The sequence below is a fragment of the Hemiscyllium ocellatum genome, chromosome 43 (assembly GCF_020745735.1).
Source record: "Hemiscyllium ocellatum isolate sHemOce1 chromosome 43, sHemOce1.pat.X.cur, whole genome shotgun sequence".
NCBI lineage: Eukaryota > Metazoa > Chordata > Chondrichthyes > Orectolobiformes > Hemiscylliidae > Hemiscyllium > Hemiscyllium ocellatum.
Window position 1 is genome coordinate 15,872,852 of NC_083443.1, and position 21,175 is coordinate 15,894,026.

Sequence of the window (21,175 nt, forward strand, 5' to 3'; positions counted from 1 at the left end):
GTTTCATCACCATACCAGGTAACATCCTCAGTGAGCCTCTGAACGAAGCACTGGTGGTGTAGCCCGCTTTCTATAATATGTTCGAGTTTCCAAGGGTTGGTGAGGTCATTTCCTGTCGTGACATCATTTCCTATGGTGATGCCATTTCCTGTTCTTTTTCTCAGGGGTGGTAAATGGGATCCAAGTCAACGTGTTTGTTGATAATGTTCCAGTTGGAATGCCATGCTGCTAGGAATTCACGTGCGTGTCTCTGTTTGGCTTGAACTAGGATGGATGTGTTGTTCCAATCGAAGTGGTGTCCTTCCTCATTCATATGGAAGGATACTAGTAAGAGTAGGTCATGTCATTCCGTGGCTAGTTGATGTTCATGTATCCTGGTGGCTAGTTTTCTGCCTGTTTGTCCAGGTAGTTTTTATTACAGTTCTTGCAAGGTATTTTGTAAATGATATGAGCTTTGCTTGTTGTTTGTATAGGGTTTTCCAAGTTCACTAGTTGCTGTTTTAGTGTGTTGGTGGGATTGTGGGCTACCTTGATGTCAAGGGATCTGAGTAGTCTAGCAGTCATTTCTGAGATGTCTTTGATGTCAGAAGAATGGCTAGGGTTTCTGGACATGTTTTGTCTGCTTGTTTGGGTTTGTTGCTGAGAAATCAGCGAACTGCGTTCATTAGGAACCCATTCTTTTTGAATACACTGTATAGGTGATTTTCCTCTGCGCTGCCTATAGAAAATTCTACATCCTCTGCCTATAGAAAACTCCCAACAGGGTGACTCTCCTTTCCTGTTTATAACCTCAGCCCATACTACTTCTGTAGACGAGTCCTCAAATGTCCTTTCTACCACCGTAATTACCGTCCTTGACTAACACTACCCACGCCATTTAACCATTTTCTCTGTTCATACTGAAACATCTAAATTTTGGAACCTACAACAATCATTTCTGTCTCTGCTCTACCCATGTCTCTGAAATGGCCACAACATCGAAATCCCAAGTACCAACCCATGCTGCAAGTTCACCCACCTTATTATGAGTACTACTGGCATTGATGTAAACACGCTTCAAAACAACTTCTTGCTTGCTGGTGCCCTCTTGCAACATTGAAACCTTATTTCTGATCTCATACCTCTCAAGCTCCTGTATACTGGAACCATAGTTTAGGTTCCCACCTGATAAGCTTCTGATAACCTTCCTCACTGTCCACGATACTGTCTATTTTAGTGTCGTCTGCAAACTTACTCATCATGCCTTTTACATTCTCTCCAAATCATTGATATAGAAAACAAACAGCAATGGGACCAGGACTGACCCCTGAGACACTCCACTAGTCACAGACCTCCAGTCCAACTAGCATCCTTCCACTACTAACCTCTACTTACTACCATCTGGCCCGAAATGTCGAATTTCCTGTTCCTTCGATGCTGCCTAACCTGCTGTGCTTTAACCAGCAGCACATTTTCAGCTCTGATCTCCAGCATCTGCAGACCTCACCTTTTACTACCATCAACCCAATTTTATAGCCATTTGCCCAGCTCCCCCTGGATTCCATGTGATCTAACCTTCCAGAGCAGCCTACCATATAGAAAGCCATATAGACTACATCTACTGCCCTGCCCTTATCAACCTTACTGGTCAATTCATCAAAGAACTCTAACAAATTTGTGAGGCACAATTTCCCATTCACAAAGCCATGTTGCCTACTCCTAATCATACTCTGTCTTTCCAAATGCCTATATATCCTATCTCTCAGAATCTTCTCAAGTAACTTACTTACAACAAATGTTAAACTTACTGATCGGTAGTTCTCAGTCATTTCTTTGCAGCCCTTCTTGAATAATGGCACAACAATCGCTACCCTCCAGTCTCCTGAAGATCTGAAACAAAAACAAGAATTGTCAGAGAAACTCAGCAGGTCTGTCCATGCCTATGGAGAGAGAAACAGAGTTAATGTTTCAAGTCCAGTGACCCTTCTTCTGAACTCCAGTTCTGAAGAAGGGTCACTGGACGTAAAATATTAATTCTGTTTTCTCTCCACAGATGCTGTCAGATCTGCTGAGTCTCCCCAGCAATTTCTGTTTTTATTTCAGTGTCAGATTTTGCTTTATAGTCCTCCCGTGAATTAGGAAGTTCTGTTATGGTAAATGCGCTATATAAATGCAGGCTGTTGTTTTCAATGGTTGGAACTCCACTGAGATGCTGACCACCGTCATTACATCAACTCACTGATTAGGTCCCACAAGTCTCACATCAACTGTTCATCATTTCTCAGCACAATAACAGAATCTCATTCACATTTCCAAAGTCCACAGTTCTTCATCTTCTTACAATGAGAGAATTGTCTATTGATTTCCATTCTACCCATCTGCTAATGCAAGGCTATAATTTAAACATCCTTCCTTCGAACTGTTGCTGAGCAACAGGCTGATGGGTCCACAGGACCTCTTGGATCATGTGTCCTGATATTTGCCCCTTGTACAGTTACAAATGTATGTGAGTCATAAAGTACAGGAGTACAAGAGTGAGGAGGCCATGTTGCGGCTGCACAGGACATTGGTTCAGCCATTTTTGGAATACTGTGTTTAATTCTGGTCTCCCTGCTACAGGAAAGATGTTGTGAAACGTAAAAGGATTCAGAAAAGATTTACAAGGATGTTGCCAGGGTTGGAAGGTTTGAGCTATAGGGAGAGGCTGAATAGGCTGGGGCTGTTTTCCCTGGAGCGTCGGAGGCTGAGGGCTGACCTGAGAGAAGTTTTGATTAGATTCTCTACAATGTGGAAACAGGCCCTTCGGCCCAGCAAGTCCACACCGCCCCTCCGAAGAGAAACCCACCCAAATCCATTCCCCAACCCTATATTTACTGCTGACTAACACACCTAACGCTGTGGGCAATTTAGAATGGCTAATTCACCTGACCTGCACATCTTTGGACTGTGGGAGGAAACCGGAGCACCAGAGGAAACCCACGCAGACACAGGGAGAATGTGCAAACTCCACACAGATAGGTAGGAATTGAACCCAGGAGCCTGGTGTTGTGAGGCAGCAGTGCTAACCACTGAGCCACTGTGCCACCCTAACTGAGCCACTGTGCCGCCCTAAGATCATGAGAGGCATGGATAGGATAAATAAAGACGGTCTTTTACCCAGAGTAGGGCAGTCCAAAACTAGAAGGCATAGGTTTAAGGTGGGAGGGGAAAAATCTAAAAGGGAATGAGGGGGCATCCTTTTCACACAGAGGGTGGTACATGTATGGAATGAGCTGCCAGAGGAAGTGGTAGAGGCTGGTACAATTACATTTAAAAGGCAAATGGATAGTTATATGAATAGGAAGAGTTTAGAGGGAGATGGGCCAAGTACTGACAAGTGGGACCGGATTAATTTAGGATATCTAGTCATCATGGACTGAAGGGTCTGTTTCCGTGCTGTACATCTCGGTGACTCTATGACTGTACTGACATCAAGTATGAAATCAGTACTTTTCAATTTAACCAAACTAAAGTTTCTCTCAAACAATCTCTCACAGCTGATCTACATTCCAAATATTATAGGTTCATTAATCTTTTCTTGAAACATAATCTACTCTACGTTCATTTTAAAGTATCCACGACACATTTATCCCTGTAAAATTCACTGCCCGAGAATAGAATACAAACATTGTGCATTTGATGGTTCATGCACTAAATGCAGATTGAGAAACAGGATCTGTGATTGCTCCCAGAACCAGTATCAAACAATGCAATCGAAAACAAGATACACACTTCATTTTCGGCATGGCAAGGTGATGGAACTGAGCTCATCCGGCTTCCTCCAGCCCCATAGATGACAAAACACACATCAGAAAATAATAAATGGGCTAACAGTGTCCAGATAAATGAGCTCGTGATAACTGCATGTTATCTACAATATCCTGCTCTTTGTTCAAATTGGTTTGCTTTTACTGCATATTATAGCAAATAGGAATTCTACTACAGGCATTACTTAGAAGCAGTCGCTATTCACCAACGCAATGATTTTTACCTCTCAGAGTGACATTAGCACCTTATATTTTATACCAGACCATTATTCGATGTTCCACTTTTGTTGTCTCACTTATGCAACTGATTCATAGTCTCACACTGAGAATCCCTACAGTGCAGAAAGAGGCCATTCAGCCTATCGAGTCTGCACCGACCCTGCGAAGAACATGGAAAAGTACAGCACAGAACAGGCCCTTTGGCCTGCAATGTTGTGCCAAGGATTAAATAATCCAACCTACGCAACCCTCAACTCACTGCTATCCATGTGCATATCCAGCAGTCGCTTAAATGTCCCTTATGACTCTGCTTCCACCACCACCACTGGCAACACATTTCATGCATTCACAACTCTCTGCATAAAGAATCTTCCTCTGACATCCCCTCTATACCTTTCTCCTAATATCTTAAAACTGTGACCCCTTGTGCTAGTCAATCCTACCCTGGGGAAAAGTCTCTGGTTATTGACTCTGTCCATGCCTCTCATTATCTTGTATACCTCGATCAGGTCACCTCTCTTCCTCCTTCTCTCCAGACCGAAAAGTCCAAGCTTAGTCAACCTCTCTACAAAAGGCAAGTTCTCCAGTCCAGGCAGCATCCTGGTAAACCTTCTTTGCACCCTCTCCAAAGCCTCTGTATCTTTCCTATAGTAGGGCGACCAGAACTGGACACAATATTCCAAGTGTGGTCTCACCAGGGACTTGTAGAGCTGTAGCAAAACCTCACGGCTCTTAAACTCAATCCCCCTGTTAATGAAAGCCAAAACACTATATGCTTTCTTAACAACCCTATCCACTTGGGTGGCAACTTTGAGGGATCTATGTACTTGAACACCAAGTTTCCTCTGTTCCTCCACACTGCCAAGAATCCTATCTTTAATCCTATATTCAGCATTCGAGTTTGACCTTCCAAAATGCAACACTTCACATTTATCCAGGTTGAACTCCATCTGCCATTTCTCAGCCCAGCTCTGCAACCTGTCTATGTAGCGCTGCAGCCTGCAATAGCTCTCGATACTAACAACGGCACCTCCAACCTTTGTGTCATCTGCAAATTTACTAACCCACCCCTGAACCTCCTCATCCAAGACCCCACTCAACACTGACCTCCAGACAGAATACTTTCCATCTACAACCACTCTCTGCCTTCTGTCAGCCAGCCAATTCTGAATCCAGATAACCAAATCTCCCTGTATCCCATACTTCCTGACTTTATAAATGAGCCTACCATGGGGAACCTTATCAAACACCTTGCTGACGTCCATATACACCACATCTACTGCTCGACCTTCGTTGACCTGTCTTGTCACCTCCTCAAAGAGCTCAATAAGATTTGTGAGGCATGACCTGCCCTCAAAAAGCCATGCTGACTACCTTTAATCATGATATGCTTTTCCAAATAGTCATAAATCCTATTCCTTAGAATTGTTTCCAAATCTTTGCTGACCACAAACATAAGACTGACTGGTCTGTAATTGCCAGGGATTTCCCTATTACCCTTCTTGAAAAGAGGAACAACATTCGCCTCCTACCAATCCTCCAGTACGACTCCCGTGGAGAGTGAGCAGTCAAAGATCTTCGCGAGCGGCTTAGCAACCTCCTTTCTCATTTCCCGGAGCAGCCTAGGGTAAATCTGGTCTGGCCCTGGGGACTTATCAATCTTAATGTTTGCCAGCACATCAACTTCATCAATCTTGATCTGTTCAAGGCTGTATCCCAGCTCCTCAAAGTTCTCATTCGCAACAAGATCCCTGATTAGTCCTACTTCCTCCCTGACCATTTTCTTATTCCTCATGTATGAGAAAAATGCGTTTGGGTTCTCCCTAATCCGTCTTGCCAAGCCTTTATTGTGCTCCCTCCTGGCTCTCCTCAGTCCATTTCTGAGCTCCTTTCTAGCAAGTCCGTAATCCTCTAAAGCTGTGGTAGATCCTTGCTTCCTCCACCTTAAGGACGCTGCCTTCTTCCTTTTGACAAGAAGTCCCTCTGTTCTCTTCATCCAAGGTTCCTTGATCTTACCCCTTCTCAGAGGTACAAATTTGAGCATTAATCACAACAAACTGCTCCTTAAACAGTCTCCACGTGTCTGCTGTGCCCTTTCTGTGGAACAATTGCTCCCAGTCTGTACTTCCCAATTCCTGTCTGATAGCGTCATAATTTCCTTTTCCCCAGTTAAATATCTTCCCTCGGTAACTGCTCCTTTCCCTCTCAAAGGTTATGGCAAATGTGAGGCAGTTATGATCACTGTCACCAAAGTGTTCTCCCACCGCGAGATCTCACACCTGTCCTGGCTCGTTGCCGAGCACCAAATCCAAAATGGCCTCTCCCTTCATTGGTCTGTGTACACACTGAGTAAGGAAACCCTCATGAACAACCTGACAAAAACGGCTCCATCCAAACCATCTGCACTAAGGTGGTTCCAGTCGATATTGGAAAAGTTGAAATCACCCATAACAACAACCTTGTTACATCTGTATTTTTCCAAAATTTGCCAGCCTATGAGTTCTTCAATCTCTCTGCTGCTGTTAAGGAGTCCATAAAACCCCCAATAAGGTGGCTATTCCCTTGCTGTTCCTAACTTCCACCCATACTGACTCAGTAGACAAACCTTCCTCAACATCCTTTGTTTCTGTAGCTGTGATGCACTCTCTGATTAGCAACGCTACCTTCCCCCTCCTCTTTTTTTCTATCCTCCCTGTTCTTTTTAAATGTTCTAAACCTGGAACATCTAGCATCCATTCCTGTCCCAGTGAAACCCACGTCTCAGTTAGGGCCACAACACCATAGTCCCAAGTACTGATCCATGCTCTAAGTTCGTCACTCTTATTTCTGACATTCCTTGCATTAAAGCAGACACACTTTAACCAATACTTTTGTTTCTTTGCATGAAAAGCCTTCCCGATAGATTCACTATATTCTGTCACTGCCCGAACTGCAACTGCCCCCCCTCTCAGATATATAGCTCTGATTCCCATACCCTTGCCAAACTAGTTTCAACCCTCCCGAACCACACGAGCAAATCTCCCACCCAGGACATTTGTGTCCCCCCCAGTTCAAGGGCAACCCGTCCTTCATGTACAGGTCCCACCTTCCCCAGAAGGTATCCCACTGGTCTAAGTATCTGAAGCCCTCCCTCCTGCACTAGACTTGCAGCCACGTGTTAAACTGCACTCGCTGACTATTCCTCATCTCACTATCTTGTGGCACCGGTAGCAAACCCGAGATCACTACTCTGCTCGTCCTGCTCTTCAGCTTCCAACCTAACTCTCTGTAGTCACATTTCAGATCCTCAATCCCTTTCCTTGCTATGTCATTGGTGCCAATATGTATCACAATTTCTGGCTGCTCACCCTCCCCCTTCAGAATCTTGTAAACCCAGTCGGCGACATCCCGGACCCTGGCACCGGGGAGACAACATACCTTCCGGGAGTCCCATTCCTGACCACAAAATCTCCTGTCAATCCATCTAACATCCCACACAGACCTACACACCACCCTCACAACCCCACATGGGATTTATACCATGGCTAACCCACCTAACCTGCACTTCCCTAGACACTACAGGGCAATTCACTTAACCTGCACATCTTTGGACTGTGGGAGGAGGATCTGCAGGTACAGGGAAGATGCACAAACTCCACCCTAAGGCTGGAATCGAACCTAGGTCGCTGATGCTGTGAGGTAACAGGGCTAACCACTGTGCCATCCTCACTTCTGTATGGTTGCTGAGGAGGCTAAGCATGTTTGACTGAAAAGGTGTAGCTGCGCAAAGATAAACCAACCTCCACTAAGATAAAAATAATGACTGCAGATACTGGAAACCAGATTCTGGATTAGTGGTGCTGGAAGAGCACAGCAGTTCAGGCAGCAGCAATTTGGATGCTGCCTGAACTGCTGTGCTCTTCCAACACCACTAATCCAGAATCTACAAAGATAAACCAACCTCCACAAAGATAATCCCACCTCCACAAGGATAATCCTACCTCCACAAGGATAAACATACCTCCACAAGAATACACCAACCTCCACAAGGATAAACCTACCTCCACATGTAATTGGTGCCTCCTGGGGTAGCCATGGTTGCTATGAGGTTGTCACAGGACTTGCTCAGTGCTCCAATCGAGGCGGTGTCCACATTAGGGTGACTCAACACGGTCTCTGAATGGGAAATATTGCGCATCTCCTCGAAACGCCTGCGCCGTGCATATCGTGTCTCATTTGAAGCTACAGAGGTAAAAACGTGTTCTTCTGTGTGGAAACAAAAAGGTATTCAATCTGATACTAACATCAAATGCTGACTGGGCTGCAGAATACGAACACAGAAGCTGCTCCTCACTGCAGAGCTGGGCAGCACCAACTCATGATAAACTAATCTTCAAGACTTGATCTTATTCTTTCTTGGAACGTGGACATTATGTTGAATGGTTTGTTCGACCCTTTCAGACAGAGTCAACCAAATGACTGTGGGTCTGGAGTCACACGGAGACCAGGCTAAGTGTGGATGGTAGGTTCCCTTCCCTAAAGGACACTGATGGGTTTTAACAGCAACTGATGATCGTCATCATGGTCACTATTATTGAGACATACTTCATATTCCAGTTAAATGTAAACTGAATTTAAATCCCACCAGCTGCCATGGTGAGGTTTGAACCCACATCCCCTAGGCATTAACCTGGACCTTTGATTGACCAATCCCATGGCTTTACCAATGCTGCAATGTCAAAGCCCTATAGAACCAACAACAAGCAAATGTCAGTGAAAGCAGAAATAGCGGAAAGAGTGTGGAATGGGACTCAGTAAATTCCTTATGCAAAAAAACACCCAATACCATTTTGATAGGCTGAATGGCCTCCTTCTGTGCTGTAACCATCCTGTGATGAGTTTGCAACACTGCTTTGAAACTAAAATTCCAGGCAGAGAGTTCTTTGCAGCTTCTAAAACAAGGCTGCAAACCAGGACATGAGCAGAGGTGGTGAGAATTCACATGGGTACAAGTTGGCTAAAGGAGCAAAAGGTTTCAGGTTGGCAACAGGGATTGCCACAGGATGTGCCACAGGGACTGGTGCTGGGACCTTGACTGTTTACAATTTATATAAATGATTTAGATGAAGGGACGGAGGTATGGTGGCAAAAAAAAATTCTAGTGACATAGAAGTAGATAGGATAGTGAGGTGTGTAGAGGACATAAGGAGGCTACAGGTCAAGTGAGTGGGAAAAGATCTGGCAAACGGAACTTCACATAACAAAATATGAAACTGTCCATTTGCCAGGAAGAATAAAAATGAAGCATCTTATCAAACAGTGAGAGATTGAAGATCTCTGAGATTTGAGTGTCCTCATGCATGAATAGCAAAAAAAACGTTAACGTGCTGGTGCAGTAACTAATGAGGGAAACGAATGGAATGTTATCATTTATCACAAAGAGAACTGAACACAAAAATAGGGAGATTATGCTTCAATTGTACAAGGCACCAGTGAAACACAATCTGGAGTAGTGTGCAGGGTTGGCCATATATCTAAGGAAAGGTGTTTATGTTCTAGAAACAGTCAGAGCGGGTTTACTAGATTAATATCCGGAATGGGTGGGTTGTCTTGAGGAAAGGTTGAACTGGAAGGGCTTGTACCCGCTGGAGATTAGGAAGGCAAGAGGCAATTTGAATTGAAACGTTTAGAATGCTCAGGGGACTTGCCAGGCCTTATATGGAGCATACATTTCCTTTGTAGGAGAATTAAGAAGTGGGGACCATGACTTAAAAACAAGAGATCATGCATTTTAACACAGAATAGACAAACATATTTTATCTCAGAGGACCACGTGTCCCATGCATGGACTCCATCTACACTTCTCATTGCCACAGAAAGGCAGCCAACATCATCAAAGACCCCTCACACCCCAGTTATACTCTCTTTCAACTTCTTCCATCAAGCAGAGGATACAAAAACTTAAATACACATACCATCAGGTTGAAGAACAGCTTCTTCCCCGCTGTTCTTAGATTTCTGAATGAACCTCTCTAATTTCAAATCTAATGTCGACCTTGCACCTCCTGTGCAGCCAGTAACCTGGAATGGCTCATTCTGTCTAAACATCCAATGATCTGTATGTCCTTATTTGCTATGATCTGCCTGTTCTGCACGCAAAACAATACCTTTCACTGTATGTAGTTACATGTGGCAACAATAAATCAAATCAAATCTTTGGAACTCTGTTTCTGAAGCAGTCTTTGTAAGGCTCAAGCAGAGAGAAACCTGGTAAACAAGAGGTGAAAGGGTAAGCAGGCATGTGGATTCCAGGTTACAATCAGATCAGCTGTATTGAGGGGCTGAATGGCCTACATTCTGCTTCTTGGTCATATGTCAGTGTCTCGATGGAAGGGTTATACTCAACAAGGTATGATTATCAAGCTGGCCTGGAGTTTGGATGTGGTTGCCTGAAAGTGATGGTGCTGGCTCATATCTACTCAATTTGCAGCATACAGCATCAAGCTGATTCAGTCACACGGTAAGTTTGATATATGCGTCGGGGTCTGACACTCTCCTTAGGATCGAATGATCATTTTAGCGTGGGAGGGAGTGTGCGGGGCTTGTGGATGGGACAGTTAGCTGCTTTCTCTCTCTGCTGGTCCAGGGTGAAGGTCACAGAGCGACAATGGTAATCTATCGCAGTATCAATCAGTGACCACATACTCCAAACAGAAGCAGTGGGGAAATCAATAAAAAAGCACAGAAGCGCTGAGTTACAAATTGCTCCTCAGGTTTGGCTTTTCTCCTCATCTAAAGCAATGGATCGATGCTGAGTTGGGTTTATGGGGTTTTCAGAGTAAAGAGAAACTGCTATTATATGACAATACCACCTCCATTTTAGTAGACACAGATTGTGGTCCTGTACTTACCATTTTGAAAGGTGGTTTGATAAAGCTGCCTCGAATTCATCTGCATCTGGAACTTGTGCTGAGCAGAGCATAGTTCGATCAGGTATTTGCAGGTTTTGCTGTTTGCGGTCACAAAGGTGTGCTTCTTACCATCTGAATTGCTTTGCACAGTAAACTTCTTTCTCTAAAGAGAAATACTGATCAGTTCGCATTATTCCTTTTCATACCAAGTCACTTAGTAGGAGGCAATAATTTCAAAGCTGAAAATGTGTTGCTGGAAAAGCGCAGCAGGCCAGGCAGCATCCAAGGAGCAGGAGAATCGACGTTTCGGGCATGAACCCTTCTTCAGGAATTTTTTTTAGGACAGATTAGATTACTTACAGTGTGGAAACAGGCCCTTCGGCCCAACAAGTCCACACCGACCCGCCGAAGCGACAACCCACCCATACCCCTACATATACCCCTTACCTAACACTACGGGCAATTTAGCATGGCCAATTCACCTGACCCGCACATCTTTGGACTGTGGGAGGAAACCGGAGCACCCGGAGGAAACCCACGCAGACACGGGGAGAACGTGCAAACTCCACACAGTCAGTCGCCTGAGGCGGGAATTGAACCCAGGTTCCTGGCGCTGTGAGGCAGCAGTGCTAACCACTGTGCCACCGTGCCGCCCTGTTGAGGAGAGTGTGCCAAGCAGGCTCCCTTGTCAGGTCCACGCCCCCCACCAACCCAACCTCCACTCCCGGCACCTTCCCCTGCAACCGCAAGAAATGCAAAACTTGCGCCCACACTTGCCCCTTATTTGCTTCCAAGGCTCCAAGGGATCCTTCTATATTCGCCACAAATTCACCTGCACCTCCACACACATCATCTATTGCATCCGCTGCACCTGATGTGGCCTCCTCAATATTGGGGAGACAGGCCACCTACTTGCAGAACGTTTCAGAGAACACCTCTGGGACACCCGGACAACCAACCCAACCACCCCGTGGCTCAACACTTCAACTCCCCATCCCACTCCACCAAGGACATGCAGGTCCTTGGCCTCCTCCATCGCCAGACCATAGTAACACGATGGCTGGAGGAAGAGTGCCTCATCTTCCGCCTAGGAACCCTCCAACCACAAGGGATGAACTCAGATTTCTCCAGTTTCCTCATTTCCCCTCCCCCCACCTTGTCTCAGTCCCAACCCTCGAACTCAGCACCGCCCTCCTAACCTGCAATCTTCTTCCTGACCTCTCCGCCCCCACCCCACTCCGGCCTATTAACCTCTTTCCAACTATGGCATTTCCAATGCCCCTCCCCCAAGTCCCTCCTCCCTACCTTTTATCTTAGCCTGCTGGATACACTTTCCTCATTCCTGAAGAAGGGCTCATGCCTGAAACGTTGATTCTCCTGCTCCTTGGATGCTGCCTGACCTGCTGCGCCTTTCCAGCAACACATTTTCAGCTCTGATCTCCAGCATCTGCAGTCTTCAACTTCTCCTGGCAATAATTTCAATGTAAGTGTTGAATTGGAGCAAATTTGTGCCATAAGTAAAGTGGTGTTACCTTTGGCCCATTGTGCATTGGCATATTTTGGATGCTTGGAGGTAAGGGGATAAGAACCAGGATCAATGCCAAAGCCACCTAGTGTGGCTGCCTTGCTACATCAGATCAGCGCATTGAAAATTCCCCATTCACCCACCCTATATACACACCCTCAGCTTGGCAGATTACCACACCAGACGCTTTTGTGATTTCAAGCAGTCTTTTATTGTTTTCTTTATCTCAATACCCAAAAAGTAATGGATAAAGAATTATTTATGGAGAATTTGCTTCTTTAATTTTTTGTGAATACTACTGCATTACAAATTAACATAATGTGTTTAGGACACACGTTATAGACTCACACCAAGAAAGAATGACACAACGAAGAGAAATGTGGAATAGCACAAGCTCACATCCATACCTGAGAAGGGGACTAATGAGCTTTGGAAAATATATACTGAAATAAACCTTCAGTAGATAGAATACAGTCAACTCATTTCAGCTGACATGATCATTGAAATATTATGTATCCCTTATTAACAGTGTGTACAGATAGGGTGAAATTCTTCTGAAAATGCAGAGACCCTCTAAAGGTATGGTGTAACAAGACATTTGGATTAGTACATGAATAGGGAGGTTTGGAGGGATACAGACCAGGAGCAGGCAGGTCAGACTCGTTTAGTTTGGGATTATGTCTGGCATGGATTGGTTGGAACCTCTGTTCTCATGAGGTATGACGATAGCTATGTTCTCGAGAGTTTAATCTGCCTCAGGTGAGGTTGAGAAGGGAGAACCTTCATGGTGACCTCAGCTATATGTGGGAATTGAATCTGTACTGCTTGTGGCATGCTGCATTGCAAAGCAGCTGTCCATCCAACTGAGCTAACTGACCCCCAACCTTGCTGTCTCACAAGAGGGAGACTCTGCTGAAGTGTGAACAGTTCAGGAGACAGATGCCATTGCTAAAGCATCATGTGTACATTTCCAATAAATACAGTTTGACGAGAACCCTTGCGATCAGAGGAACAGATTAACTCATACGGAAACGCAGAGGATTAATTAAGTTCAGCTAGAGTTCCTGTTTGTAATCAGTATCGGGGATCCACATTGGAAAATACTGCCAGCCTGGCATGGGTTGAGGTGCCAACAAGCTTGGCATTTGGCAGGCAAATGAGGTGTCAGTCAAACCCCGAGTCTATGCACCACACATGAGGCTGACCACTTGGGCACAGTGCTGGTGCCATCTGGAGAATGAAAACCACACATGAGCCAACAGCAACGAGTGAAGGAATGGGACATGCTGTGAAAAAAGATCTTGTTTCACCGCTTGTATGTTGTGATGGGCATGAGGTGCTACTTACGTTAAATGTGATTCTTTCGGTTTCACGCCACTGGAAGCGTAGACTGGCGATCCTGCTGTTGTTCTTCACCTCATAAACAATGATCCCTTTGGCACAGATTCCGAGCACAACTTCCCCACCTGTGGCCTTTTTATCCCGTGCCACCCGATGGAACAGGACCCCGTACTCTGGAAGCTGCTGTGTTACCTGCAATATGTTGTCAAAGCCTAATAAATATCATTTCCCACAGGAGAAAGGACTTGCATTGATATAGCACCTTTCCTAACCTTCTTTACAACCGGCAAAGTTGTTTGTAAGTGTCGGCCTGGTTGTAAGGTAGGAAAGACAGAAATCAATTTGTACACAGCAAGTTCCCACAAATAGAAATGACAATGATCAGATAATCCATTTTTGGAGTTTTGACTCAGGAATAAGCACTGACCAGGACAGTGGGGATAACAAAGAGGTATTATCACTTAAACATTAAACCAGATTAGACTCAGGTAACATTCAGGGGTTTGAATTTCAGCATGAATTTGAATTCAATAAATATCTGGGATTAATTTTCTTGAACATCAACTTCCCTTTGGGTAAGGAAACCTGGCATCCTACCTGTGACTCCAAATGGCTCTTAACTGCTGTCTGGGTGATTAGGGATGGGCAATAAAGGCTGGTCTAACCAGCAACACCCACATCTCATGAATGAACAAAAAAAAAATTTGCTGTTCTTCTTCAAAGTAATTCTAAGACCAGAAGATATAGGAGCAGAATTAGGCCATTCAGCCCATTAAGTCTGCTCCACCATTTGATTATGGCTGGTATGTTTCTGAACCCCATTGTCTTGCTTTCTCCCTGTAACCCTTGATCCCTTTACTAATCAAGACCCTATCTATCTCTATCTTAAATACGCTCGATAACCAGCCCACTGTGGTAATATGTTCAAACACCCTCTGGTTGACGAAATTCCCTTTCATCTCAGTTCTGAAGGGTCTTCCCTTCGCTCTGTGGCTGTGACCTTGGGTCCTAGATTCTCCTAATGGTGGAAACATCTCCTCCACATTCAGTCTGTTCAGGCATCTCAGTATTCTGTAAGTTTCAACCCATTCTTGTTAACTCCATTGAGTACAGGCCCAGAGTTCTCAACTGCTCCTCATATGACAAGCCCTTCTTATCTGGGATCACTCTTCTAAAGCCTTCCTTTAACACCAGCACACTCTTCCTAAGAAACAGGGCCCAGTATTCTAAATGTGGTCTGACCAGAGCCTTATATATTCTCAGCTGTACATCTCTGATTTTGTTTTCTAGTCCTCTTGAAATGAATGCTAACACTGCATTTGCCTTCCTGATGGCCAACTGAACCTGCATGTTAAATTTTAAGAGAAAATGAACAAGGACTCCCAAAGCCCTTCGTGCTCCAGATTTCTGAAGCCTTACCCCATGGGCTCTTTCACACCCACTTGAGAGGGAAACACCAGCCTCTGTTTAATGTCTCACCCAGAGACAGAGCAGGAGTTCCACACTGGTGAATCGGCTTTGATTTTTGTTGTCACAATCCCTGGAGTGGGGCTTGAACCCACAATCTTCTGAACTAGAAGGTCATATAACAAGAACGTTAACCTCAATCTTGGTGGGACGCATCAAAGAATGATGCCAACCAGACCATTGTCTGAACTGCTCTGAAGAATGAACCGTTTGGGATCATGTAGCACAGTGGCTCAATGGTTAGCACTGCTGCCTCATAGTGCCAGGGACTGGGTTCGATTCTACCATTGGGCAGATGCCTGTGTGGGTTTCACACATTCTCCCTGTGTCAGCATGGGTTTCCTCTGGGTGCTCTAACTTCCTCCCACAGTCCAAAGATGTGTAGGTCAGGTGGATTGGCCATGGTAAATTGCCCCATAGTGTCCAGAGGTATATAAGAGATATGCCTGAGCCATGAAAAATGGTGGGTTACAGGGATGGGTTGGGTTTGGGTGGAATACCCTTCAGATGGTTGGTGTGGTCTTGATGGGCCAAATGGCCTGCCCTATACTCCTGATTTTGTGTTGATTCTTCTATGTGTTGGAAGTCCAAACACTAGGCTCAATTGACTGAAGTTGATAATAGGGGACACATTGCAGAATCTACTAGTTAAATCCTTTTTTTTGTTGGGTTAATGCTTTGTTTAAATAAGCACAGAAAAAAACGATCATGAAGAATTCATCCATTATTGTTGCTACAAAAAAATACAATTCCTAATCAAAGAGGCTCCACGTACCTTCAGAAATTCCAACTCAGCCTCCTCTTCAGACAAGTTAAAGTACGTGGAGTGCAGTCGAGGTAATTCTTCCTTTATACAAGTCAAAGCCATTTTCTCCATCACACTGGGAGGAATGTAATGTTCAACACGATAGTAGTTCTTGCCATGCACCTTTATAAACATAACATACTTTCTGTTACCAGCCAATGTACTGCACATTCAACCAAGGTGACACCCTGAATCACTCCTGCCAAGTGCACCAATCTGTTCTTATTTATTTGTCTGTGCATGATGGGCGAGGAAGGCAACCCCTCTGAATATTATAGCCCAATATCTTTCACATCTTTGACTCATGGATTCATTCTAAAAGTCGGAATGTTGACCCTAGCTTGTGATCAAACTAGTCCTTTGCCCACCTTACATTACTCCTTGACAATCTCACAGTGATGTTCTGGTTTTAGCAGGGTGGTGGGGGTGGGTTTGGAGTGATTTGGTGTCCCTCCTTTGATTATCCCACAGCCTCTCATTAGCTCGATATCAGCTACTGTGGCGAATAGGCAAAAACCAGCTTAGGTACACTGCATGGCCAAGCAAGCAGCTGACACTTAGGCCTTGACTTTAACTCAGCAAGCAGATGGACTTTTTTAAGAGTTGAAATCGGGCTGTAATGATGGTCCAGACTCATGCTCCTAAAATGGAGTCTCTAATGCGGCACATCAACATAATCATGGACTTTTGGGGAAGTGTCATTTTGGATTACCGAAAATTATAATCTGAGTCAATAGGAATTTTTGCAAGTCCAATACCAGTGATATAAAATACATGGTAAAAAGTGTGGTGCTGGAAAAGCACAGCAGGTCAGGCAGCATCCGAGCAGCAGGAGAGTCGACATTTCGAGCATAGGCCCTTCATCAGCCCTCCAGCATCTGCAGTGCTCACTTTCTCCAGATACAAAATGCAGGCAGGCAGTGCCTGGGTTGCAAACGGATTCAGTTCTTGAGCCCATTCACAGGTCCATTTGCAAGTTGCAACCCAATCCAGGATCATGTAAAGGAGCCATTCGTAAGTACAGGAAATGTCTGTGCGTCAGCTCTTTAAAGTCACACCCTTGTATAAAATTGCATTCATAAATTCGAGTATTTGTAAATCAGTTGTTCGTAAAATGGAGCCCCCTTTGTAATCATGTGGACACTTGTAAAAATACCACTGAGCAGCTTTAAGAAAACTTATGGAAGCTGAGAGCATTGATTAATCCAAATCATTCTGGGAAAAGATGGTAATATTTTGTGGTGAATACATTGGCTGTGATTCTTTAATGGTTTCTATGTGCCTCCACATAATGGTTTTGTGCTAAGCCCAAGTTTAAGCAGATATTAAATAGGATAATCAGGGTTTATAAAAACTGTTTTCTTCTCACAAGCTTTTATTACTGGTATTAGGCTTAAAAATATAACAGCATTTTATTTTTAATGGCATAGGGTGGAATGGCAGCACAAAGTGAAGAGTTTGCCACTGTAATTTTATACTTCAGCAGATTAATAATTATTCCATGAATGACGGAGGTAACACAAGAAAATAAGAGAATGTCAATTTTGAATATAAAAGAAAATAAAACCCACTCACTGGGGTGAAGTTTAATGGCATATGTGAAGTCATTCAAGGGTGTAACAAAAGAAAAACAGGCTGCTTGTTAATGGAGCTGAGCTACTGGCCTTGTGAATATAGGAAGAAATGAGTCACTCAGTGGAATATGGTGTTGAAAGAATGTCATAGATTTGTCTGTTTCATCATTTGTGGGTCAGGAGATGGCCATTCAGCCCCTCCATTCTGTTCTGCCATTCAATGAGATTGTGGTGAGCCATAGTCTAACTCCTTATTCAATATGTCCATGGCACAGGAGCACTAATGGTAAGGGCATCACTTGTTTCCCGGTGTAATGATTGGAACCAGGGCTAGCTGGATCCCATTGACTATGAGGTCCTTGATTGGGGATGTTAACTTGAGTCAATCAGGGAGCCCTAGCTGACAGATATAAACAGGAGATTCAGACAGTCTCCTCATGCTAAGAGCTGGATCTAAACAGGATGGTCAGAGCCCACGCACCATGACACGTAAATAAAAGGTGATTTGGTGACGGGATACCAGCTTCTGTGCAATTATCTCACCTATCCTGAGAAGCTGATGGTGAAATACATTCATCGATGACTGGAGTCTATGAGGTGAAGGTGCATCCACGATGCTGTTAGGAATTGAGTTCTAACTTGTATAACCACCTTTGCCTCAGCCAGCGGGAATAGCTTCTCCAAATTTAGCCTACTTGTGCTCCTTGGTATAATTGCAACTTCGATTAAATTGCACCCCAACTTTCTAAATTCAACAGAGTACAATCACAGTTTATTTAACGTTGGGGTTCTGGAGTTTTTGACAAGGGCTATCAATTATTTTCCAAGTCCAGTTGGCATCAGGAAGCGGGGGAGTGGGTTTTCTTGAACTGCTGCAGACCAGTGAGGTTGGGCAGAGAACATCACGTCTCTGCTATGATGAAGGAGCGGCGATCTTTGTTGAAGTCAGGATGAGGAATCCTGGAGGTGTTCCCACGCACTTTCCTCTCCTGCCCTTCTCTGCTGTGAAGTGTCGGGTAGTAGCAGTGGCCACAGTGGAGATGGGATCGTTTAAGCTGGTGTTATCAGTGGAGCTCCTACTGAGGATCAAGAATTACGTGTGGCATAACTCCCAATTAGACCTGCTAGTTAATGAGCCTTGATTTATATACAGAGGAACCTCGATTATCCGAATCTCGATTATCCGAATATTGGATTATCCAAAGAAGTATTCGACTTACCTGCACTGAAGAAGATGTGAAAACGCTGGCCAAAACAAAGAAACACAAGCAGCTCACGCATCAGCGACTGGATTTTTTTTTAGGTAAGGGTTGTTACACAGCCCTTTGCAAAAGTAAGGGTTTTACAGTATTCCTGGCTCTTTACCAGGCCATTCATGAAATAAAAATGGCCGAGTACATAAACACATGCACAAGGAGGGGGCTTCCATCTTTCTATCACGAGACTAAGCTCCTGGAAACTGATACTGGGAATGGTCTTGCGATCGTAAAAGCTGTTTGGGACCTTGTTTAATGCTGGGATTTCATGGTAAGGGTTTAGATTAGATTAGATTCCCTACAGTGTGGGAACAGGCCCTTCGGCCCAACAAGTCCACACCGACACTCCGAAGAGTAACCCACCCAGACCCATTTTCCCTCTGACTAATGCACCTAACACTATGGGCAATTTAACATGGCCAATTCACCTGACCTGCTCACGTTTGGACTGTGGGAGGAAACCCACCTGGACATGGGGAGAACACAGACAGTAGCCAAAGGCTGGAAGCGAACCTGGGACCCTGGTGCTGTGAGGCTGCAGTGCTAGCCACTGTGCCACGCCTTGCCACTCTTGCTGGCTTCCAAAACTTTAGAGCTTCTTCTCACTTTAGCCTGTAATTTGCAGGCTGCAAAGTTTAATTTAAACTCATTAAAGTTATAGATTTAAACAAATTCTCTGGTAAAGAATGGCGTTAGATCAGTATGGCTTCCCCTGTTCAAGCTAAAATCAATTATCCGAATAATCAATTATCCGAATAATCAATTATCCGAACAAAATAGCGCCCACCCATCTCGTTCGGATAATTGAGGTCCCTCTGTAGAGGGCTTTGCCTGCTATAGGTTGTTGACATATTTGGACTGTGTCTATTCCTTTTATTAATTTGCAGCAAACACTACCTATAAAATGTTATTTGGGGAAGAGGGGTGGGGCTAAATGTGCCTGAAATAGCACCAGACAAAATGCCAATATACTTATGATCACTGTATTTTGTTTCTCTATTCCATGTGCTTTATGATGATTCTATGGCTTTAAAAGGTTTATTTTGCCCTGTTTTCTTTTAAAGGTTTTAACATGGAGGTACTGAGATGTCCATTGAAAACTTATTCAGCAAACAGCTTGTGAGGGTCTGGGTATTTTTTAAGGTTGAAACAATAGAAGCTGCCTGAGTGGGTATGGTCAAATTCCCACAGAACCAGGATTTGTAATTTCTTAGTTTCTCAGTCACACAAGTTGTTGCTGGGCCTGTTGTTGCAGTACATCTCTCCCAGCTACCCTCTACCAGAGTTCTTTTGATGCTTTTCTTCCTGGGCTGCTGGAGTTGGATGCGACATAATCTGTTTTCTGAATATGCCTTTACCAAGGGTGTGTTTATGTGATGTTACTACATGAGGTCCTTAATTGGGGATATTAACCTAGGTCAATCAGGGAGCCCTGGCTGTTTAGTAGTTAACTAATCTATTATTCTGTTAAGTTTTCCAATTGATTTACAGCTAAGCCAATTTTTTTTAAAATTCTTTCTCTTGTTGCATTTTAACAAGAGTGTATAATAAAATGTATTTTTTGCTTAATATTGAGTAGTCTGGTCAATTGGATTGCATCTGGAACGCAACACCTTATACTTACCTTTAAGATAGGAACAAGTCAGAGTCTAGGCTACCTTCTTAATATATTTGGAGAGGGTTTGGTCTGGACCATAACAATTTAAAGTGTTGCATTTAGCACAATTTTAAAAAAACACAATGTGGTTCACTAATGGACATGTACCGACCTCAGAAATGTAATCTCCGTACTCTGCCTGGAGAGCCAGGGAGGCAAGCAGCAGAGCTGTCTCATCACTGCAGTACAATCGCTCTTCAAGGATGTCTTTCCTCAGTTGTAGATAATACTGATGTCGGGTGAGGCTGTGCCTAAAAGATGAATGGATATTAATGAGGCCTGCTATTGTCTATGCACCATGGGCCACTTGAAGTGGATGAATTTGCAGCTGGGTAATTTCCATCTTCTCACCACCTATGAAGGTTCAGTCCTGGCTGAAATGGTAGCACTGAAAATGTGTTGCCGGAAAAGCGCAACAGGTCTGGCAGCATCCAAGGAGCAGGAGAATCGACATTTCGGGCATGTGCCCTTCTTCAGGAACACATTTTCCAGCAACACATTTTCAGCTCTGATCTCCAGCATCTGCAGTCCTCACTTTCTCCCTGAAATGGTAGCACTCCCACCAAGTCAGAAGGTTTTGGGTTCAAATCCCCAATCCAGAGACAGGAGCGTAAATACAGACTGGTGTTTCAATGCAGTACCGAGGGCATGCTGCA

The 21,175-nt window shown here is 44.3% G+C and overlaps 1 protein-coding gene across 1 annotated transcript in view; it reads right to left on the reverse strand.

Annotated features, from left to right (window-relative positions):
• The window catches only part of ptpn20 (protein tyrosine phosphatase non-receptor type 20), a 254,022-nt gene that overhangs the window by 206,213 nt on the left and 26,634 nt on the right, over window positions 1–21,175 (reverse strand). Inside the window, exons 6-10 of the mRNA XM_060854122.1 lie at window positions 20,632–20,770; window positions 16,003–16,155; window positions 13,767–13,952; window positions 10,895–11,057; window positions 8,045–8,249 (exon numbers count right to left, since the gene is read on the reverse strand). Coding sequence (XP_060710105.1) covers window positions 8,045–8,249; window positions 10,895–11,057; window positions 13,767–13,952; window positions 16,003–16,155; window positions 20,632–20,770 — 846 coding nt within the window. The remainder of the gene's footprint in view (window positions 1–8,044; window positions 8,250–10,894; window positions 11,058–13,766; window positions 13,953–16,002; window positions 16,156–20,631; window positions 20,771–21,175) is intronic.